General features: G+C 39.7%; 1 protein-coding gene across 1 annotated transcript; it reads right to left on the reverse strand.

Moving 5' to 3' along the window:
- Positions 1-7,648: 7,648 nt before the first annotated feature.
- Positions 7,649-8,102, reverse strand: LOC112908620 (Golgi phosphoprotein 3-like). Its single transcript, XM_072755127.1, has one exon. The coding sequence runs from the start codon at positions 8,052-8,054 to the stop codon at positions 7,752-7,754; it is 303 nt and encodes a 100-aa protein (XP_072611228.1). The 5' UTR covers positions 8,055-8,102; the 3' UTR covers positions 7,649-7,751.
- Between the last annotated feature and the right edge of the window lie 11,067 nt (positions 8,103-19,169).

Consider the following 19,169-nt stretch of genomic DNA (forward strand, 5'->3'; position numbering starts at 1 on the left):
ACAGATTGCTAAAATGGATTAAAATACAAGACCTGACTATATGCTGTCTATAGGAAATACACTTTAATTATAAAAGTATAGATGTGTTTTTTCCCTATACTTTTTATTTTTATTTGTTTTTTATTTTTTTAAGATTTTATTTATTTATTCATTCATTCATGAAAGAGAGAGAGAGAGAGAGAAAGAGAGGCAGAGACACAGGCAGAGAGAGAAGCAGGCTCCATGCAGGGAGTCCGACATGGGACTTGATCCCGCATCCCCAGGATCAGGCCCTGGGCCAAAGGCAGGTGCTAAACCACTGAGCCACCCAGGGATCCCCCCTATCCTTTTATTTTTAACCGAAGTCCACCAAAAGACTTCAAACATGTTCATAGCATCTTGATTCATATAACTCAAAACTGAAAACAACCCAAAGACTCCCACAAAAAGAAAATGGATAAATTGTAGTTTGTTCATATAATGGAATATTACTCAGAATAAAAAAAGGAGAGAGAGAAGAGAAACAAACTAGATACAACAAAGGAGTACAACTACTGATACTGAATGAATCAATTGATATCATGCTCTAGGATTGATATACCTAATCTAATGTGAAAAATCAGAAATTTGGTTGTCCCAGGAGAGTGGAGTGGTGGGATTGACTGAGGAAGGGCACAGGAGAATTTTCTAGGGAGATGAGAAGGTTCGTGTCTTTTTTTTTTTAAGACTTTATTTGTTAATGAGAGACACACAGAGAAAGGCAGGACATAGGCAGAGGCAGACATTGATGTGGGACCCAATCCCAGGACCCCAGGACCACAATCTGAGCAGAAGGCAGCACTCAACTACTGAGCCACCCAGGTGCCCCTTGTCTTTTTTTTTTTTTTTAGATTTATTTATTTATTTGAGAGACAGAGTGAGTGCACACATGTGCATGTTTAAACAAGTTTGGAGGAGGGTCAAATGGGAAGAATCTCAAGCAGACTTCCTGCTGAGTATGGAGCCTAATGCAGGGCTCAATCCCATGATGCGGAGATCATGACCTGAGCCAAAATCGAGAATCAGAGGCTTAACTGACTGAGCCACCCAGGCTCCCCAGAGAATGTTGTGTCCAGAAGGATATGGGTTAGATGGGCATAAGCATATCAAAACTCATTAAAACATACACTTGTAGGGGATCCCTGGGTGGCTCAGCAGTTTGGTGCCTGCCTTCCTCCCGGGGTGTGATCCTGGGGACCGGGGATCGAGTTCCACATCGGGCTTCCTGCATGGGGCCTGGCTTCTCCCTCTGCCTGTGTCTCTGCCTCTCTCTAGCTCTCTCTGAATGAATAAATAAATAAATCTTTAAAAAAAATAAATAAAAAATAAAATAAAATATACACTTGTGATCTGTGGATTTTACTGCATGAAGTTATACCTCAAAATTAAAAGTCAAAAAATTAGAGAAAATTTCATTCATAATCACAATAAGAATTTAACAATATAAAGTTGGAAGATAGCTTCTTTAACATGATAAACTGAGTATCTCTCTCAAAAACCCATTGACAAAAAAGCCTATTGAAAATATCAACATTTTAGTGCAAAATTTAGAAACGTTTTTATCAAAGGCAGCTAGAAGGCAGAAATATCTGCTGATAGCCATATTGGTCAATATTTTATTTGCCCTTATAATAAGATAAAAGCATGACAGACATAGCGTGACTTTTTACTACCACCTTTTAATATTTCTTAAAGCGTGGGAATGATACCTGTTATAAAAATTAAATGAAAATATCAAAGATAAATGTTGCTGCTTAGCTAAGGAAAAATAAATGAGCAATAATAATTTGAAATGAATAGCATCCTAATACAGACAGTATTATTGTCTGTATAAAAAAAAATCCAAAAATATCTATGGATGGGTTACTAGATTTCTGGTGTCTCTTCCCCTTATAAGGAAACCACTTTTATTGTATTAGGGCCCCATTCTTATGAGGTCATTTAACCTTAATTACCTCCCTAAAGGCCTTACCTCCACATATAGTTATATCGGGGGTTAGGGCTTCAACATGCACATTTTTGAGGGGACAAAATTAAGTCCATAACAATTAGACTCACTAGTTCATTAGTGTTTTGATTATGTATTGTGTAAAACCATCCCCAAACTTCTTGTTTTATTGTCTCAATGCAATAATAGTAATTCAACACTTCTCATGACTCTACATTTAGCTAGGTGGTTCCTTTGCTTCATGTTGTGTAGATAACGCTTTTGCCAACTTTTTCACTAGCACAAAACATGGTATACCATCCTTCTAGACTTCAGTAGTAGTTTCCCCACTGCTTTTTCAAGCTTCCACTAACACTCTTTGTTCCCCTGGTAGTCTCTAGCCACTGTCGTCCCAAGGCCATGCCTCATGCGTTAAGTCGTTACTGTAGCAGTATCTCCCTTTTAGGTACCGATTTCTCTTTCAGCTAGTGTTTGTTGTGGAATAAAATACCCCAAAACTTAATGGCTTAAATCAACAACAATTCATCATTTCATGTAATTCTGTGGGTTGGCTAAGCAGTTCTCTGCTGCTTTCACTTAAGCGCATTCACACAGCTGCATTCAGCTGGCAGGTCAGCTGGTTGGGTGCTGAAACAGCTGGGTTTCTGTTTCCATACGCTCTTTTATCCTGGGCTTTATTATGGTATGGTGGTCTCAAGGCAGGATTCCAAGACAGTGAAAGCAGAACCCATATCACTTCATGTACCCCAAGCTCTGGAGCTTGCAAAATGTCATTTTCCCCACATTCTACTGGATAAAGCAAACTGCAAATCCAGCCCAGATACAAGAGGTGGGGAAATAGGCTCCACCTAGAAGGTCCAAGGAATCTGTGGCCATATTTACTACAGAAAGTTATGCCATGTTCCTAGATGGAAAGACTCAATATCACAAAGATGTCAGTTCCATCAAATGAAACTGCATGTTGTCATATCAACCAAAAATCCCAACAGGGTATTTCAGGAAACTTGGTTAAGTTGTTCCTAAAATTCATAAGGAAGAGCAAAGGGCTCAGCATCACCACCACAAATATCTGGTCTTCACAGATATTGAGATTTATGAGACTATTAGAACAGCAGGCTATAAGTATAGCAATACAAAAATTGACCAGAGGAAATGGCTAACCATGTGAAAAGATGTTCATTGTCATTGGCCATGGAAGACAGATACTGATTGCTCACAAATTTTCCTTCTTTCTTGCTAACAGATTATCCTGTCTTTCTTCCTCCCCCACATCCAATAACCATGGACTTCAGAAGGTAGGGTCCTTCTGAAGAAACAAAGTGTGAACCTTGATTAGTTCATGATTGGTTTAGAAATGAGCATGTGATACGAATCCAGCCAATGAGACATGAGAGCGCACCTGCTGGGTGCACAGGAGGAAAGGCACAGGAGGAAAAGACAGGGCCCCTTCACTTCTTCCAGCATTTGGAAACTGTTATGCAAGAGTTGGATCCTTGGAGCTACTGTCCTTTGTACAAACTTGAGAGAACATCTGAATCAAAAGGAAAAATTCTAAGAATTTACAGAGAGAAAATCAGGAAAGAGATAGGATTCTTGATTAGCTTTGAGCTATTCATTTAACCTCCCATGGTACCTCCCTACCTCCTGAGTGGTGTGCAGAGCCACAGCAATTCATGTGAAGCCCACACAATATGCAACATAAATAGGATATATCACATCCTAAATGGTTTGATGGAGCAATTCACCTTTACAGGTTTTTTTGTTTTGTTTTGTTTTTTTAGATTTTATTTATTAGAGAGAGGCAGAGACACAGGCAGAGGGAGAAGCAGGCTCCACCCAGGGAGCCCAAAGTAGGACTTGATCCTGGGTCTCCAGGATCAGGCCCTGGGCTGAAGGCGGTGCTAAACCACTGAGCCACCGGGGCTGCCCCACCTTTACAGTTTAATACTGAAAATACACGGGATTGGGGTTAACTAAACAGTGTGGTGATCATTCTGCAGCACTATGCTGTACATTAGATCACCAGAACTCTTTCATCTTATGACTGGAAGTTTGTACTTTTGATCAACATCTCTTTAATACCCCCACATCCTGGTCCCTGGTAACCATCATTCCTGAGACTTAGCATAAAAACTCCCTTATCCTTGAGTATTCTTCAGATATCTACTTGTATTCATGTGAGTTTGGCTTTTCTAGATTCTGCATGAGTGATATACAGTATTTGTCTTACTCTGTCTTACCTCTTTCACTTAACAAAATGCTAGCAAAATATATTTTTAAGGTACGTGTCTCTGTAAGAAAATACCCTAATTACAGATTTCACTTTTGGTAAGTTAAAGACTTTGTGATTTCTCTCTCAATTTTTGAAAAGTACAGAAGAATTTGCACTTGTGGAATGTTTATCTTTTATTACATTTTAATTTTAAGTGTATTTATTTGTTTTTGTTTTTTTTAAGAATTTATTTATTTATTTATTTATTCATGAGAGAGAGAGAGAGAGAGAGAGGCAGAGACACAGGCAGAGGGAGAAGCAGGCTCCACCCAGGGAGTCCGATGTTATTTATTTTTTTAGTAATCTCTATACCCAACATGGGGCTTAAGCCCACAATTCTGAAATCAAGAGTCACATGCTCTTCCAAACAAGCCAGCCAGGTGCCCCTGTACTTGTAGAAAGTTTTAAGCTGTGGAGATACTAAAGAATTTCACATGGAGGGGCAGAGGGAGGAATAGGGTAACTGGATGATGGACATTAAGGAAGGCACATGATGTAAAGCACTGGGTGTTACATAAGACTGATAAATCACTGAACTCTATGTCTGAAATAATACATTATATGTTAATTAATTGAATTAAAAAAATAGAAAAGAACAGTGTCCTGAAACTGCAGTCCCATCCCTTCCTCTACCACCCAGAGGGAGAGGAGAGCATAGACTCCGTTTCCAAAAATACTTCTTAGCCTTCTGTACCTTTTGACATCTTTTATTATTATTTTTTAAAATAATTTTTATTTATTTATGATAGTCACACACACAGAGAGAGAGAGAGGCAGAGACACAGGCAGAGGGAGAAGCAGGCTCCATGCACCGGGAGCCCGACGTGGGATTCGATCCCAAGTCTCCAGGATCGTGCCCTGGGCCAAAGGCAGGCGCCAAACCGCTGCGCCACCCAGGGATCCCCCTTTTGACATCTTTTAAACCAAGATTGGTAGCCATGGGACCAATAGCTTACCAGTCTGTCTAGTTAGCAGAAAATAAAACATTGTTTTTCAGGTGCCATGTCTATCAGAAAAGAAACCAACTGGGATTGCTGAGTGGCTCAGCAGTTTAGCATCTGCCTTCGGCCCAGGGCATGATCCTGGAGACCCGGGATCAAGTCCTACGCAGGGCTCCCTGCATGGAGCCTGCTTCTCCCTCTGCCTATGTCTCTGCCTCTCTCTTTCTCTGTCTCATAAATAAATGAATAAAATCTTAAAAAAAAACCCAACTATCAAAACCCAATCATTCTAGCTCTTTTGATTGGATAATGATATAAGATGTTATTCATAAAACCGAAAAAAATGTTAACAAAGGAGTATAATTCTTTTTAAAAAATGAATCAATGTAACTCATTGGAAAAGAACATATAGTATCTCAGTAGATACAGAAAAAGTATGATCAAGAAAAAATCTCTCAACAAATTACAGTTGACCTTTGAACAATGCAGAGGTTAGGGGACCCAAATTCCTGTGCATTCAGAAATCCTCATAAAACTTTTGACTCCCCATAAACTTAACTAGTAATAGCCCACTGTTAACCAGAAGCTTTACCCATAACGTAAAGTTGATTAACACATATTTTGTACATTATATGTATTACATACCGTATTCTTACAACAAAGTAAGCTAGAGAAAAGAAAATGTTATTGAGAAAATAACAAGAAAGACAGGCACCTGGGTGGCTCAGTCACTTAAAAGTTTGCCTTTGGCTCAGGTCATGATCACTAATCAAGTCCCACGTCAAGCTGCCTGTTGCCCTCTCCCTCTCCTTCTCCCTCTCCCTCTGTCTGCTGCTCCGCCTATTCGTGCGCGCTCTCTCTCTCTCTGTCAAATGAATACAACCTTTTAAAAAGCAAAGAAAATAACAAGAAAGAGAAAATACACTTATAGTACTGTAGTTATAAAAAATCTGTGTATAAGTAGATTCATTCAGTTCAAATCCATGTTATCAAAAGGTCAACTGTAGGAAGAGAATTACCTTAATTTCTTTTTTTTTTTAAAGATTTTATTTATTTATTCATGAGAGACACACATGCAGAGAGAGAGAGAGAGGCAGAGACACAGGCAGAGGGAGAAGCAGGCCCCATGCAGGGAGCCTGATGTGGGACTCTATCCCAAGACTCCAGGATCACACTTTGGGCCAAAGGCAGGCGCTAAACCACTGAGCCACCCAGGGATCCCCAAGAATTACCTTAATTTCATCAAGAGGATCTTTTTAAAAAAAAATCAGCAACTACATTTTACTTAATAGTGAATTTTGAACATTTGCTTCTTGAGTTGGAATTAAAACAGGCATGATCACTATCACCACTTCTGTTCTACATTGTACTGGAGGTACTACTAGTCAGTGCTGTAAGGCAATAAAAATAAAAGAAACAAAAGGTAGAAGAAAAAGTAAAAACACTTCTTTGGAAAAGAACAAGTAGGGCAGGGATCCCTGGGTGGCGCAGCGGTTTGGCACCTGCCTTTGGCCCAGGGCGTGATCCTGGAGACCCGGGATCGAAACCCACATCGGGCTCCCAGTGCATGGAGCCTGCTTCTCCCTCTGCCTGTGTCTCTGCCTCTCTCTCTCTCTCGCTCTGTGACTATCATAAATAAATAAAAATAATAAAATTAAATTAAATTAAAAAAAAAGAACAAGTAGGGCAGCCCAGGTGGCTCAGCAGTTTAGCGCTGCCTTCAGCCCTGGGTGTGAGCCTGGAGACCCAGGATGGAGTCCCACATCAGTCTCCCTGCACAGAGCCTGCTTCTCCCTCTGCCTGTGTCTCTGCCTCTCTCTCTCTCTCTATCTCTATCTCTCTCTCTCTCATGAATAAATAAAATCTTAAAAAAAAGGAAAAGAACAAGTAAATTTGTCATTATTTGCAGATAACATGATTATGTATGTAAAAAGCCAAATGAATGTACAAGCTATTGGGATTAATAAGCACAGTTCATGGAAACAATCTCAATATCTTTTTGTCTCCATTCAGAATGTATTTTTTCAATAAATCTTTTACCAAACAAAATTCAAAAAAAAAAAAATCTCATGTGGAACTGGAGGTAGTTTGAACATAAACATAACAGAAATCCAAACCTGTTATGGTGAGAATGGCAACTCTCTTGAACTCAAGAAAGAATGAAATGGGACGCCTGGGTGGCTCAGCGGTTGAGCATCTGCCTTTGGCTCTAGGGCCTGATTCCATGATTCCGGGATCGAGTCCCTCATCGGACTCCCTGCTTGGAGCCCCCTTCTTCCTCTGCCTGTGTTTCTGCCTCTCTCTCTGTCTCTCATGAATAAATAAATAAAATATTTTTTTTTAAAAAAAAGAATGAATGAAATGCTAGTGACAGTGAAACTTTTCTCTCTACACCTAAACAGAAAGGTCTCTCATACCAGAAGTTTCTTGCATTCACACATACACACACAGAAAAGCTACCTATAAAACAAAAGCCAATTATACTGTGGAAAATACAAATTGCAGAAAACCAGAAGTCAATAGAAGAAAAACTACTGGTTTACATGAGAGGAAGGGACTTCACTCTGAGCCGCTACTTGGTGAACGCTGCCACCACTGCCCACAGGACCTCGTTGGTGTTGGCCTTCAGACATTCCACCTCAGGGTCTAAGTCAAGGAGCTGCCGCACTCTCTTGGTGGCTAAATCGTACTGCTCGTCCAGAAGGGGGGCGAAAGCATTCTCCAGGACGTCGGAGGCGTGTGCCAGGTAAATGAGGGCCAGCAAGCGCTTGTCCATGCGGTGAGGGTCATTCACCCATTTGTCAAGAACAGCTTCCTGTACCTTCTTGATGAGGCGCTGCTTAATATTGTTGTTGGTGAGGGGATGTGTCGTCATGTCAAAAAGTAGGAAGTTCTGTTTCTCTGTGGTCAATACGCCCTTCTCCACCAGACAGTCAATCATTTTTGCATGTTTCTTAACTGGTGGGACAGTTCCAAGAGATTCCACATCTCACCTACAACAGAAGTTTTTAAGAATTAGAGAATTTCAGCTTTATTTTTTTATACTCTTAATGTGAATGGTAAAACGTGTTCACGGTAGCTGGTGTGTTTCTAGGGAAGTAGAATATGGAAAGTATCTTATGTCGGCCTGTATTCCCGTAAATGTGAACTTCATGTGGGACAGGAGTCATATTTTATTAATCTCTGTAGCCCCAGCACCAGGTATATTTTCTGCAATGTAGTATTTTGCCAATAAACCTTCATAAAAGAGAATGAATGAACTATTCCAATACACAGATTAGAATAGCCGACTGATAGTTTTAGTATGAGGTAGCACTGAGCCAAATTTTGCATTTCAATTGGTATGAAGGTGTCAATAAATAACCAAAGGAAAAATGAGAGGTTTAATTTTTTAAAGATTTTATTTACTCATGAGAGACACACAGAGAGAGGCAGAGACACAGGCAGAAGGAGAAGCAGGTTCCCTGCAGAGAGCCCAGTGCAGGACTCGATCCCAGGACCCTAGGATCATGCCCTGAACGGAAGGCAGACACTCAACCCCTGAGCCACCCAGGTATCCCAAGGTTTAAATTCTTGACTTTTTGAAAGAATAATTTTAGATTTACAGAGAAGTTATGAAGATAATAGGGTTGCCATGTGTACCACACCCAGTTTGCCCCACGCCCCAGCTGGTTTCCCCATTAGTGTGGTGCTTTTGTCACAATTAATGACCTAATATTGATACATTTCTATTAACTACAGTTCATATGATATCCAGATTTCCTTAGTTTTCACTTAATATTCTTTTTCTATTTCCAGATCCTGCCCAGGTTACCTCATTCCCCTTACTTGTCATGTTTCCTTAGGCTTCTCCTGGCTGTGACAGTTCTTCAGACTTCCCTTGTTTTGAGAACTTTGACAGTTTTGAGATACTGGTTTTGAGGCACTTTGTAGATTGTTCCTCTAATGGGATTTTTCTGACGTTTTTCTCATGATTAGACTGGGATTATGGGTTTTTGGAAGAGAGAACACAAAGGTAAGGTGCCATTCTCCCCACTTCATGTCAAGGGTGGACACTGTGAACATGACTTATCACAGTTAATGGTGACTTTGGTCAAGTGGCTGACGTAGCATTTGGCAGGTTTCTCCAGCACAAAGCTAATAATCTTCCCATGTCCCTTTGCATTTTGGACACTTGAAAGGAAGTCACTATGTAGAGCACACAGTTAAGGAGTGGTGAGACATAGTGCACTTCTTTGAAGGTGAGGTATTTACAAACATTATTTGAAATTGAAAGTTTTATTTTCCATTACATAATTAAATGGAAATCCTCATTAAATATGGCTGGTTGAATAAGTGTTCCTGAAGAAAATGCTCTGAAAATGAGAGCAGAAAGATTTTTGTAGAGTCACACACCTAGTAGAATAGGAAAGAAAACAATAGCACTAAAACTTTGGACACTGCAAAATAAATGGAAAAGTGGTGGACGGATTAGTGGAGCCAAGGAAGTTAATCCTAAACTGGCAGTAGGTAAAGCAGAGAGGTAACCTAGTTTATACTGCAAAGCCCCAGGCGCAGGAATGGGCACTGGATAGCTGTGGAAATCGGCGAGAAGGAGCAGATAATATAGGGCTAAAAATAGATTGTTTGAAAGTCTTTTTAGTAGCTAGCATCTCCAGATCTTCTCATTGGCTCTGTACAGTCAGCCCCATAAAAGAGAATAAAACAGAAGGTCCCTGGACTCGGGTACACAAGGCCTAGTCAAAGGAGGCAGGCATCTCTTACTGAAAACAGGGGTATCAAAAAAATTTATGTCCTACAATTTGTGACATCTTAGTCTTCTGCTTCTTCACAATTCCTGGAACCCTGGAAGCAGGATTATCCCCTGCAGCCAAGACATTAGGTGAGATGTCTCTGAAAAATTCTACCAGCCCAATAGAAAAGAATGAAAAACACTGACAAGACAATTTCCTCAAAGAATTACAATGAAGCCCCCATTGTGTCATCTCCCATCATGACACATATAGTTTCCAAATAACTTTTATGGCCACTCTAAATAGGAACAAACTGCAAGGGAATAGATTCGTTTGGTAAAACACCTTTAATGGTGAAACACGGAACTCAACATAAAATATTAAAATAACAAAAAGATGTTTATAATTGCCCTAATGTGGAAACAACCCAAATGTATAGTCAATGGGTGAATGACAAAATGGGTACATTCATACAGTGGAATACTCTTTGGCAGTAAAAAAAGGAACAGACTCTTGTTGCATTCTGCTGCAAGGATGGGCTTCAAATACAACATGTGCAGTGAAAGAAAGACACAGGAGATCATATTTGTACTATTATATTTATATGAAATGTCTAGAAAAAGCAAGTGTATAGAGACAGCAGCTTATTGACTGATTGGGACTAGTTAGGAATGGAGATGAATTGCAAACAGGTCCATTGGGGGTGGTGGAAATGTTCTAAAACTAGATTGTAGTGATGGTGGAATGATTCAATGAATACACCAAACATCAGTGAATTAGAGACTTAAAACGAGTGAATTTAATGACACAAGAATTATATCACAATAAAGCAGTTTTTTAAAAAGAAACTCAGAGAAACAAACTATGGAAGGAGAAGAAAAAAGTCATTACTGCCCTCAGGGAAATAAGAGATGGCATAGATCCATACAAGAGGAACAAGATGATAGTTTTATTTTTATTATTATTATTTTTAAAGATTTTATTTATTCATGAGAGAGAGAGAGAGGCAGAGAGAGAGAGAGAGAGGCAGGTGGAGGGAGAAGCAGGCTCCATGTAGGGAGCCCAATGCATGACTTGATCTTGGGACTTCAGGATCATGCCCTGAGCTGAAGGCAGACGGTCAATCGCTGAGCACCCAGGTGTCCCAGATGGTAGTTTTAAAAAGAATATATTGAGGAGAACAACACTAGAAAAATAAAAATTGGATGGTAGAAATAAAAACCTGAGTAGAAAAGTGGAGGACATGGTTAGGGAATCCAAAATATAGAGCAAAATGGGGAATAACTGGACAGTGAGAAAATATAAGAAATTAGATGGTTGATTCAGGAGGCCTACCAGCTAAATGATAGGAGCTCCAGAAAGAGAGCAGAAATGAATGGTGGAGAAAAGTATTAATAAAATAACATAAAAGAACTTTCCAGAACATGAGCTTCTTCTCAGAAAGACCCTTAGGGTATCCAGCCCATAGAATACAAGACAAAAAACAAAAGCAAACAAAAACCCCAACCAACAATAAAAAACAAAAGACTCATTATCGTGAAATTTCAAACAGTGGGAATAAACAGAGGACTCTAAAAGCCTCTGGTAGGAATGGAGGGGGCGGGGGGGGGGGGGCGCGGGGGGGGATGGTGAGACAGATCATGAATAGAAGATTGTAAATAAGAATGGCATCAAACTTCTCAAATGGGAGGTAGAAGATAATGGAGCTAGACCTTCAAATTTATCTTTAAGATATTTTTTAACCAATAATTGTGCATTTAGCCAAACTCTCCATCAAGTAGAAGGGTAGAAAAGAAACAATTTAGACATGCAGACTCTCAAAAAATGTACTTCCCAATCATCTTTCTTAGGATGCTATTTGAAGATGTGCTCAAGTGTGGATGAATGTGAGGGCACGAGCACACACGCACATATTCACACAAAAGGGCTCAAGTTAGAAAAAGGATACTGTGATATAGGGATTCATGGGATTGAGGAGATAGGATCCAATGAAGGCATGAGAATTCCTAGGGTGATGGCAAATGGAAGATCCAATGAAGCAGGAGCCAAGCACTCATAGTGGAAGGACTCTCTGGGACTGGAGTGGGCGGGTGCGGGAGGTGGAGGGTGAAGATACAATTCTTCAATCACCTAACACGTTTTGTATGACACTGAATTGAGAGGCATTTTATACAGTTGTTGAGGATGTGGGAATATTCAGTCAGTTCTTAATTTAAAAAAAATAAGTTATGTAAGAAAGGATATGTAATCACTGCTTAAACTGGACTACATACTCACAGTCAAAATTAAGAAAACACTGAATATAGATTTAACAGATTTTTTTTACTATAATTTTTTTGAGAAGATGAGGAAGAAGAAGTGGGGATATGAGTGACCTAAAATCCTTATTATCTGTGATTGTAAATCAGAAGGAAGTCTATTCAGATGAATCAAGGGATTGCCGTATACACATATTATTTAGAAATAAAGAAAAAAATCAGAGAGAATAGCTTAAAAAATTGAAATTGTATACTTGGTAGATGAGAGGATCAGAAGATGAAGGGAGGGGATTGGGGCCGCTATTTTGTAAAAATCACTTTTAGTAATATTTGATCCTTTATACTATTCAAACATAACATGCTTGTTAAATTTAAAGTGGATTTAATGATAATTATAGTCATTTTATAGAAAGCAAAAAAATGTATATTTGAAATGATATAATACCAAAAAAATAGGAAACTTCAAATTATAGTATTAATACTCAATTTAATATGCATTACATTTTATTTAATCATAAGAATTAATACCAAAAAGAAGACGTGATTTGGAAAAGCCATTTTGCACTTTATGATTTGCTTTGTAGAATTGGAGTTTTAAAATTGTGATAATTAATTCATGAAGGGTTGAGGATTTGATTCTTGCTTTCTGAGGTTTATTAATATTTAAAAGTCTGTATTTGAAGCATAAAGAACTTTATCAAATTAAAGAGTGGCAAATCATTCCCCTTTGAAGAAAAACATTATAATTTGCATTCAGATTCCTTCCTTATCTTCTAAAAAGAGTAAAGACATCATTGGTTTTAGGCCTTATTATATTTACTACCCCAAGAATTTGCAAATGGAAATTATACCCAAATGATGAATGTAATCCTGATCAGTTTTTTCTTCTAGATTAAACATATGTGCACATACCATATTGAAATATTAAGAAATCAGCAACAGTTACTGTACCCATCTGCAGTCTGAGCCCAATGATGGAACAGCCTTCCTCACTTCTATCTTCCCTCCTAACCTCCTCCTTCTCTTCTTTCCCCTTTCCAAAAGCATTTACTTTGTTCCCAGTACGGGCTGGGTGTTGAGAACACAAAATATAATGAAATAAAATCTCTTCCACAGGGAAATTACGATCTGGGGCCACTTTACACAACTAGCTATAAAATAATGTGAAAAGGGAAAGAAAGAATAAAGGGTTGTGAGAATAGAGAGGACTCAGACTTTGCAGAGTGTCTGGATAGGATACACTGCGAAGAACTCTCCAAAGAGGACACTTTCTTGCTTTGACTTGGAAAGTCAGACAAGTCAAGGGAGAGAGCCTGATGCCCTCAGTGGGGAAGCAGCAGACGCAAAGCATCCAAGGGCTATCCCAGTACCTCTGCCTCCAGAGGTGATTAACTTCGGGTCCCTTGTTGCCCTGATCCCTCATTCCCCTAATGTCACCTACACCCCCTGGGAGGACAATCAGAAGCCTTGAGGCTGTTGAGTTAGAACTGGACACGCCAGCCAGCTGGGGTGGAGGGCAGGGAGGGCTCCATGGAACAGGGAAAGGCTGTTTCATTTCTAGCACAAAGAAAAATGCATTGTAAGCACATATGAATAAAGGAGTGCTCTATGAATAGTACTAAATTTGAAATTCTCGAACAAAAGGATTTTCTTCAAGTTCCAGACGATTCAGGTTAATGCAAGAAAAGACTCGACAATTTCTATATGCAAATCGGCCATGAGATGTTCTTTCTTTTAATAATTACTTATTGGGTTGCCTGCTATGGGCTGTTGTCAGTGTTCAAGGCACTAGGAATTAAAAAAAAAAAGTTCTTGTGTTTGTGACATATTCTAAGAGCTTCTTTTTATTTATAGTTCATCTTTCTAGATTAAAAAAAAAACACCATTGCCAGAAATCAACTTAAAAATTCACCAAGGCCAATTTACAGGATTTACTAACAATATCGAAGATATTTAGATGCAAATGTGAGGAAATGATTTTTTAAAATTACAAGAAAATTTTACCATCGCCCTTACTGATACAGAATTACAAAACCGAGGGCTTCTTTGAGAAATCTGGTGATCTAGTGCCACCTTGTGCCCCAATTGCTCAATTATATGACTTAACAATAAAGAGTCTGTAGGCCTTTCCTATTTGCAGCTGTAGCAAATTCCCACAAATTCAGTGGCTTCAAAACAACACACATTTATTATTTTACAATCCTGGAGGTCATGACTTTGTAATGTATCTCAGTGGGCTAAAACCTAGGTGTCAACAGGGCTGTGTTTCTTGAAAGTCCTAGAGAAGGGACGCCCGGGGAGGCTCAGTGGTCCAGCATCTGCCTTCGGCTCCGGGTCCTGGGATCGAGTCCCGCATCAGGCTCACCGAGGGGAGCCTGCTTCTCCCGCTGCCTTGTCTCTGCCTCTCCTCAGTGGGAGAAGCAGGCTGCATGCAGGGAGTCCTAGGTGGGACTCGATCCTGGGATTCCGGGGTCACGCCCTGAGCCAAAGGCAGACACTCAACCACTGAGCCACCCAGGTGTCCCATATAAATAAAATCAAAGGAAAGAAAGCAGGAAAGAAGGCAGGAAAGCAGGAAGGAAGGAAAGCAAGCAAGCAAGAAAGCCCTAGAGAAGACTGTTTTCTTACCTTTTCCACCTTCTGGAGGCTGCCTGAATTCCTAAGCTGGTGGCTGCCTCCAACTCCAGAGCCAGAAATGGCCAGGAGATTAATCTCTCTGACGCTACCTCTCCTCTTTCACTTATAAGGACACTTATAATTACATAGGGCCCACCTGGGGAATCCAGGATAATCTCCCCGTCCCAAAATCAGTTGACTGGCAAACTTAATTCTATCTGCTATTTTATTTCTCCCTTGCCACATAACATAACGTATTCACAGTGTTTGGGGATTAGGATGAAAACATATTTGGGAAGGGAGGCATTATTCTGCATACCACAGAATCTATCATGGTTTTTTTCGGGTGAAAATATGCGACTTTTTAGGTTTCAATCAAATCAGTCAAGACCCTAAACTGTTCTGCCCTTATTCATAACTTGGAACTGATAAACAGAAAAAAAAATCTCTTTTGACAATGTCTGCAAAATAAGCCATGCACTTAGAAATCCTCCCAGTGAATTTTTACTTATGCTCTACTAATCTTAGCTGGAAAAAAACTCAAACTAAACATATTGTTAAATTCATCTTTTTTTTAGAGAAGATTTTATTTATTTATTCATGAGAGACAGACAGACAGAGAAAGAGAGAGAGAGAGAGAGAGAGAGGCAGAGACACAGGCAGAGGGAGAAGCAGGCTCCATGCAGGGAGCCCGACAGGAGACTTGATCCCAGGTCTTCAGGATCACGCCCCAGGCCAAAGGCAGAGGCTCAACTGCTGAGCCACCCAGGCATCCCTGCTAAATTCATCTTAAAATTATTTCAACTTGATAAAGATGGGTGTAAGCCCAAATATTGCTCAATAATATACAAAATCTACAAGTAGAAGCAAATGATTTTGTTTACAAGGCAAGTGGTTTTGTTCAGAAACTAGTCAGAATTAAGCTCACAAAAACTCAAAATTGGAAAATGCTCAAGTTAAAGGAGAATGAAGAGGAAGAGAATAGGTGGATTTTGTTTCTTTACATGGACCTCCCTCTGCTCGAGCAGTGGATGAGCACTCCACTTGCATATTGGTCGTTTCCCAGCAAGGGCAGGAGACACTGCTCTGCGCCCACCGGATTTTAATGGGCAGCTCCTGGAGTGGCTTTCAGAGTGAGGATGATGTAGGGAGAATGTGCTAACCACCCTCCAAGAAAAATCAACGAGACATAATGCTTGGATTTTCTTTTCCTTTCTTTTTTTAGTTTGTATTTGAATTCCAGTTAGTTAACATACAGTGTAATATAAGTTTCAGTGATTCAACACTTCGACATGTCACTGGTGCTCATCATAGGTGCCCGCCTGAATCCCCATCACCTATTTAACCCATCCCCCCACTCACCTCCATCAGTTTCTTCTCTCTAGTTAAGAGTCTGTTTCTTGGTTTGACTTTCCCTTTTCCCCCCCTTTGTTCATTTGTTTGTTTGTTTAAGATTTTATTTATTTATTCACGAGAGACAGAGATAGAGAGAGGCAGAGGGAGAAGCAGGCTCCATGCAGGCAGCCTGATGCGGGACTCGATCCCTGGTCTCCAGGATCAGGCCTTGGGCTGAAGGCAGGTGCTAAACTGCTGAGCCACCCAGGGATCCCCTCGTTTGTTTCTTAAATTCCACATATGAGTGAAATCATAGGGTATTTGTCTTTTTCTATTTTGCTTAGTGTAATACTTTCTAGCTCCATCCATGTCCTTGCAAATGGAAAGATTTCCTTATTTTTGTGGCTGAGTGATATTAATATTCCATTATATATCTATACATATATGTGTATATGCCACATCTCCTTTATTCATCAGTCGATGGGCACTTGGGCTGTTTCCATAACTTGGCTATTGCAGGTAATGCTGCTATAAACATCAGAGGACATACATCCTTTTGAATTAGCATTTTTGTATTCTTTGGGTAAATATCTAGTTGTACAACTGCTGGGTTTTAGGGTATTTCTGTTTTTAACTTTTTGAGGAACTTCCCTACTGTTTTCCAGAGTGGCTGCACCAATTCGCATTCCCACCAACAGCACCAGAGTTTTCCCCTTTCCCCACATCCTTGCCAACACCTGTTGTTGCTTGTGCTGTTGATTTTAAAGTGCTTGGGTTTTCAATAGCACCTCCCCTACCTTTTCTGGAATGTCACATACAGTGTGCTATGGGGAGGGTACATCAATATTATCCAGGTAGCTTGAGAAAGAACATAATTGCAGATTTATTTTTCTGTTGTAAATTTTTTTACCAACTATTGGCAGGACTGACCTGGTAAAGCAAATCTTTTCAGGGCCCATGTAAGGCCCAGCTTGAGGAAAGCTTCATCAAAACATTAAAACACCTCCAGCAGGATCTCCTTACAGAGTATTTCAATAAATTAGCAGTCATTTAATTACAGTGTGAGTCTTGGCAATAATGTGCTACAGTTTTCATTGTAGAGTTTTATATAGCTTTTGTTAAATTTTCTCGAATTATGTGAAGTTTAAGGCTTTTAAAAATACTAAGGGTTTTATTTCTTCCTTTGTAACATGTGTGACCTTTATATCTTTTTCTTGCCTTTTCACACTGGATGGTACCTCCAGCATCATATTGATGGAAGTGGTGCAAGTGAACATCTTGTCCTTGTTCACTGTCTTGGGGGAAAAGTATTTAATATCTCACCAGCAAGTGTGGTGTTATCCTCAGGTCCTTCCTAGATGCCATTAACAAGAAGTACCCTTCTAGTCCTAGTTTGCGAAGTGGTTTTTTATTTTATTTTTTAAAGATTTTATTTATTTATTCATGAGAGACACAGGGAGAGAGAGAGAGGCAGAGACACAGGCAGAGGGAGAAGCAGGCTCCATGCAGGGAGCCCTACGTGGGACTCGATCTCGGGTCTCCAGGGTCAGGCCCCAGGCCGAAGGCGGTGCTGAACCGCTAAGCCACCCAGGCTGCCCAGTGGTTTTTGTTTTAAAATCATGATGGATATTGGATTTTATCAGAGGCATTAAAAAAAAATTATCGGTGATCATATAGGTTTTCTCCTTTGTTCTGTTAATGTGACAAATAAACATAAATTTATTTTCAAATGTTAAGGCAATCTTGCATTCCTGGAATAAGCCCACTTAATCATGATGTAGTTAGTGCTGCTAACTTTCAAGTTGATAAATTTCAAGTTACTAATATTTTTTGAAAGATTGTTGCACCGTGAAAGAGGTCAGTCTCAAATTTTCTTGTGGTGTCTTTTGTCAAGTCTTCCACAGGGTTTACATTGGTTTCATAAAATGAGTTGGAAACAGTTTCTATTTTATAAAAAAAAAAGTTTGTGTAAGATTAGTATTATTTCTTTCTTAAATGTTTGATAGAATTCCCCAGGGAAACCATCTGGACTTGCAGTTTTCTTTGTAGCAAAACGTTTGATTAACATTTCAAGTTTAAAAATAGAGTTACTCAGATTTCTCTTTTTTTTTTTTTTTTTATCATGTTGTAAGTTGTGTGTGTGTGTATGTTTTTAAGAACCTTCTATTAATCTAACTTGTCAAGTTTACTGGCATTAAGTTGTTCATTATATTCCATTACTTGCCTTTTGTGTCTGCAGAATGTGTAGTGGTATCCCTGCCTTCATTTTTCTTTTAAGATTTTATTTATTCGTTCATGAGAGACACAGAGAGAAAGGCAGAGACACAGGCAGAGGGAGAAGCAGGCTCCTCACAGGGAGCCTGATGCGAGAATTGAACTTGATCCCAGGGCCCCGGGATCACGACCTGAGGCAAAGACGACACTCAACTGCTGAGCCACCCAGGGGCCCCCCGACCCCACCTTCATTTTTTATGTTGGCAATGTATGCTTTCTCTCCTTATTCTCTTGTTCAGTCTGCAGCAAAAGTATCTCATGGCAGTGCTGTTGTTTTTCTAGGATGAGCCAAAAGGAGGATCTTTCAATATGAAGAGGTAGCCCCCTCTCTTCTTCTGTTTCCCATTGTACATACACATACTTTCAGGGAAGACAGACTATACCCAGGAGATCCCTCATTTCCCAATGACAAGTTCCTTGAAATGTTTTTTTTTTCTTATTTTTTAAAAGATTTTACTTATTTATTCATGAGAGACACAAAGAGAGGCAGAGACACAGGCACAGGGAGAAGCAGGCTCCATGCAGAAAGCCCAAGGTGGGACCTAAGCTGACAGCAGATGCTCAACCACTGAGCCACCCAGGCGCCCCTTGAAATGTTGTTTAGACAATTAAAATATGTAAACTTTGGGGGATATAGACAAAATAGAAAAGTATCTACTTACAATTGTTAATCACCGTGATTATACATATATTTATTTTTAAAATATTTATGTATTTATTTTAGAGAGAGAGATAGAGAGTGCAAGCAGGAGGAGGGGCAGAGAGAGAGGGAGA

This window comes from Vulpes vulpes, chromosome 4 (genome assembly GCF_048418805.1).
Source record: "Vulpes vulpes isolate BD-2025 chromosome 4, VulVul3, whole genome shotgun sequence".
NCBI lineage: Eukaryota > Metazoa > Chordata > Mammalia > Carnivora > Canidae > Vulpes > Vulpes vulpes.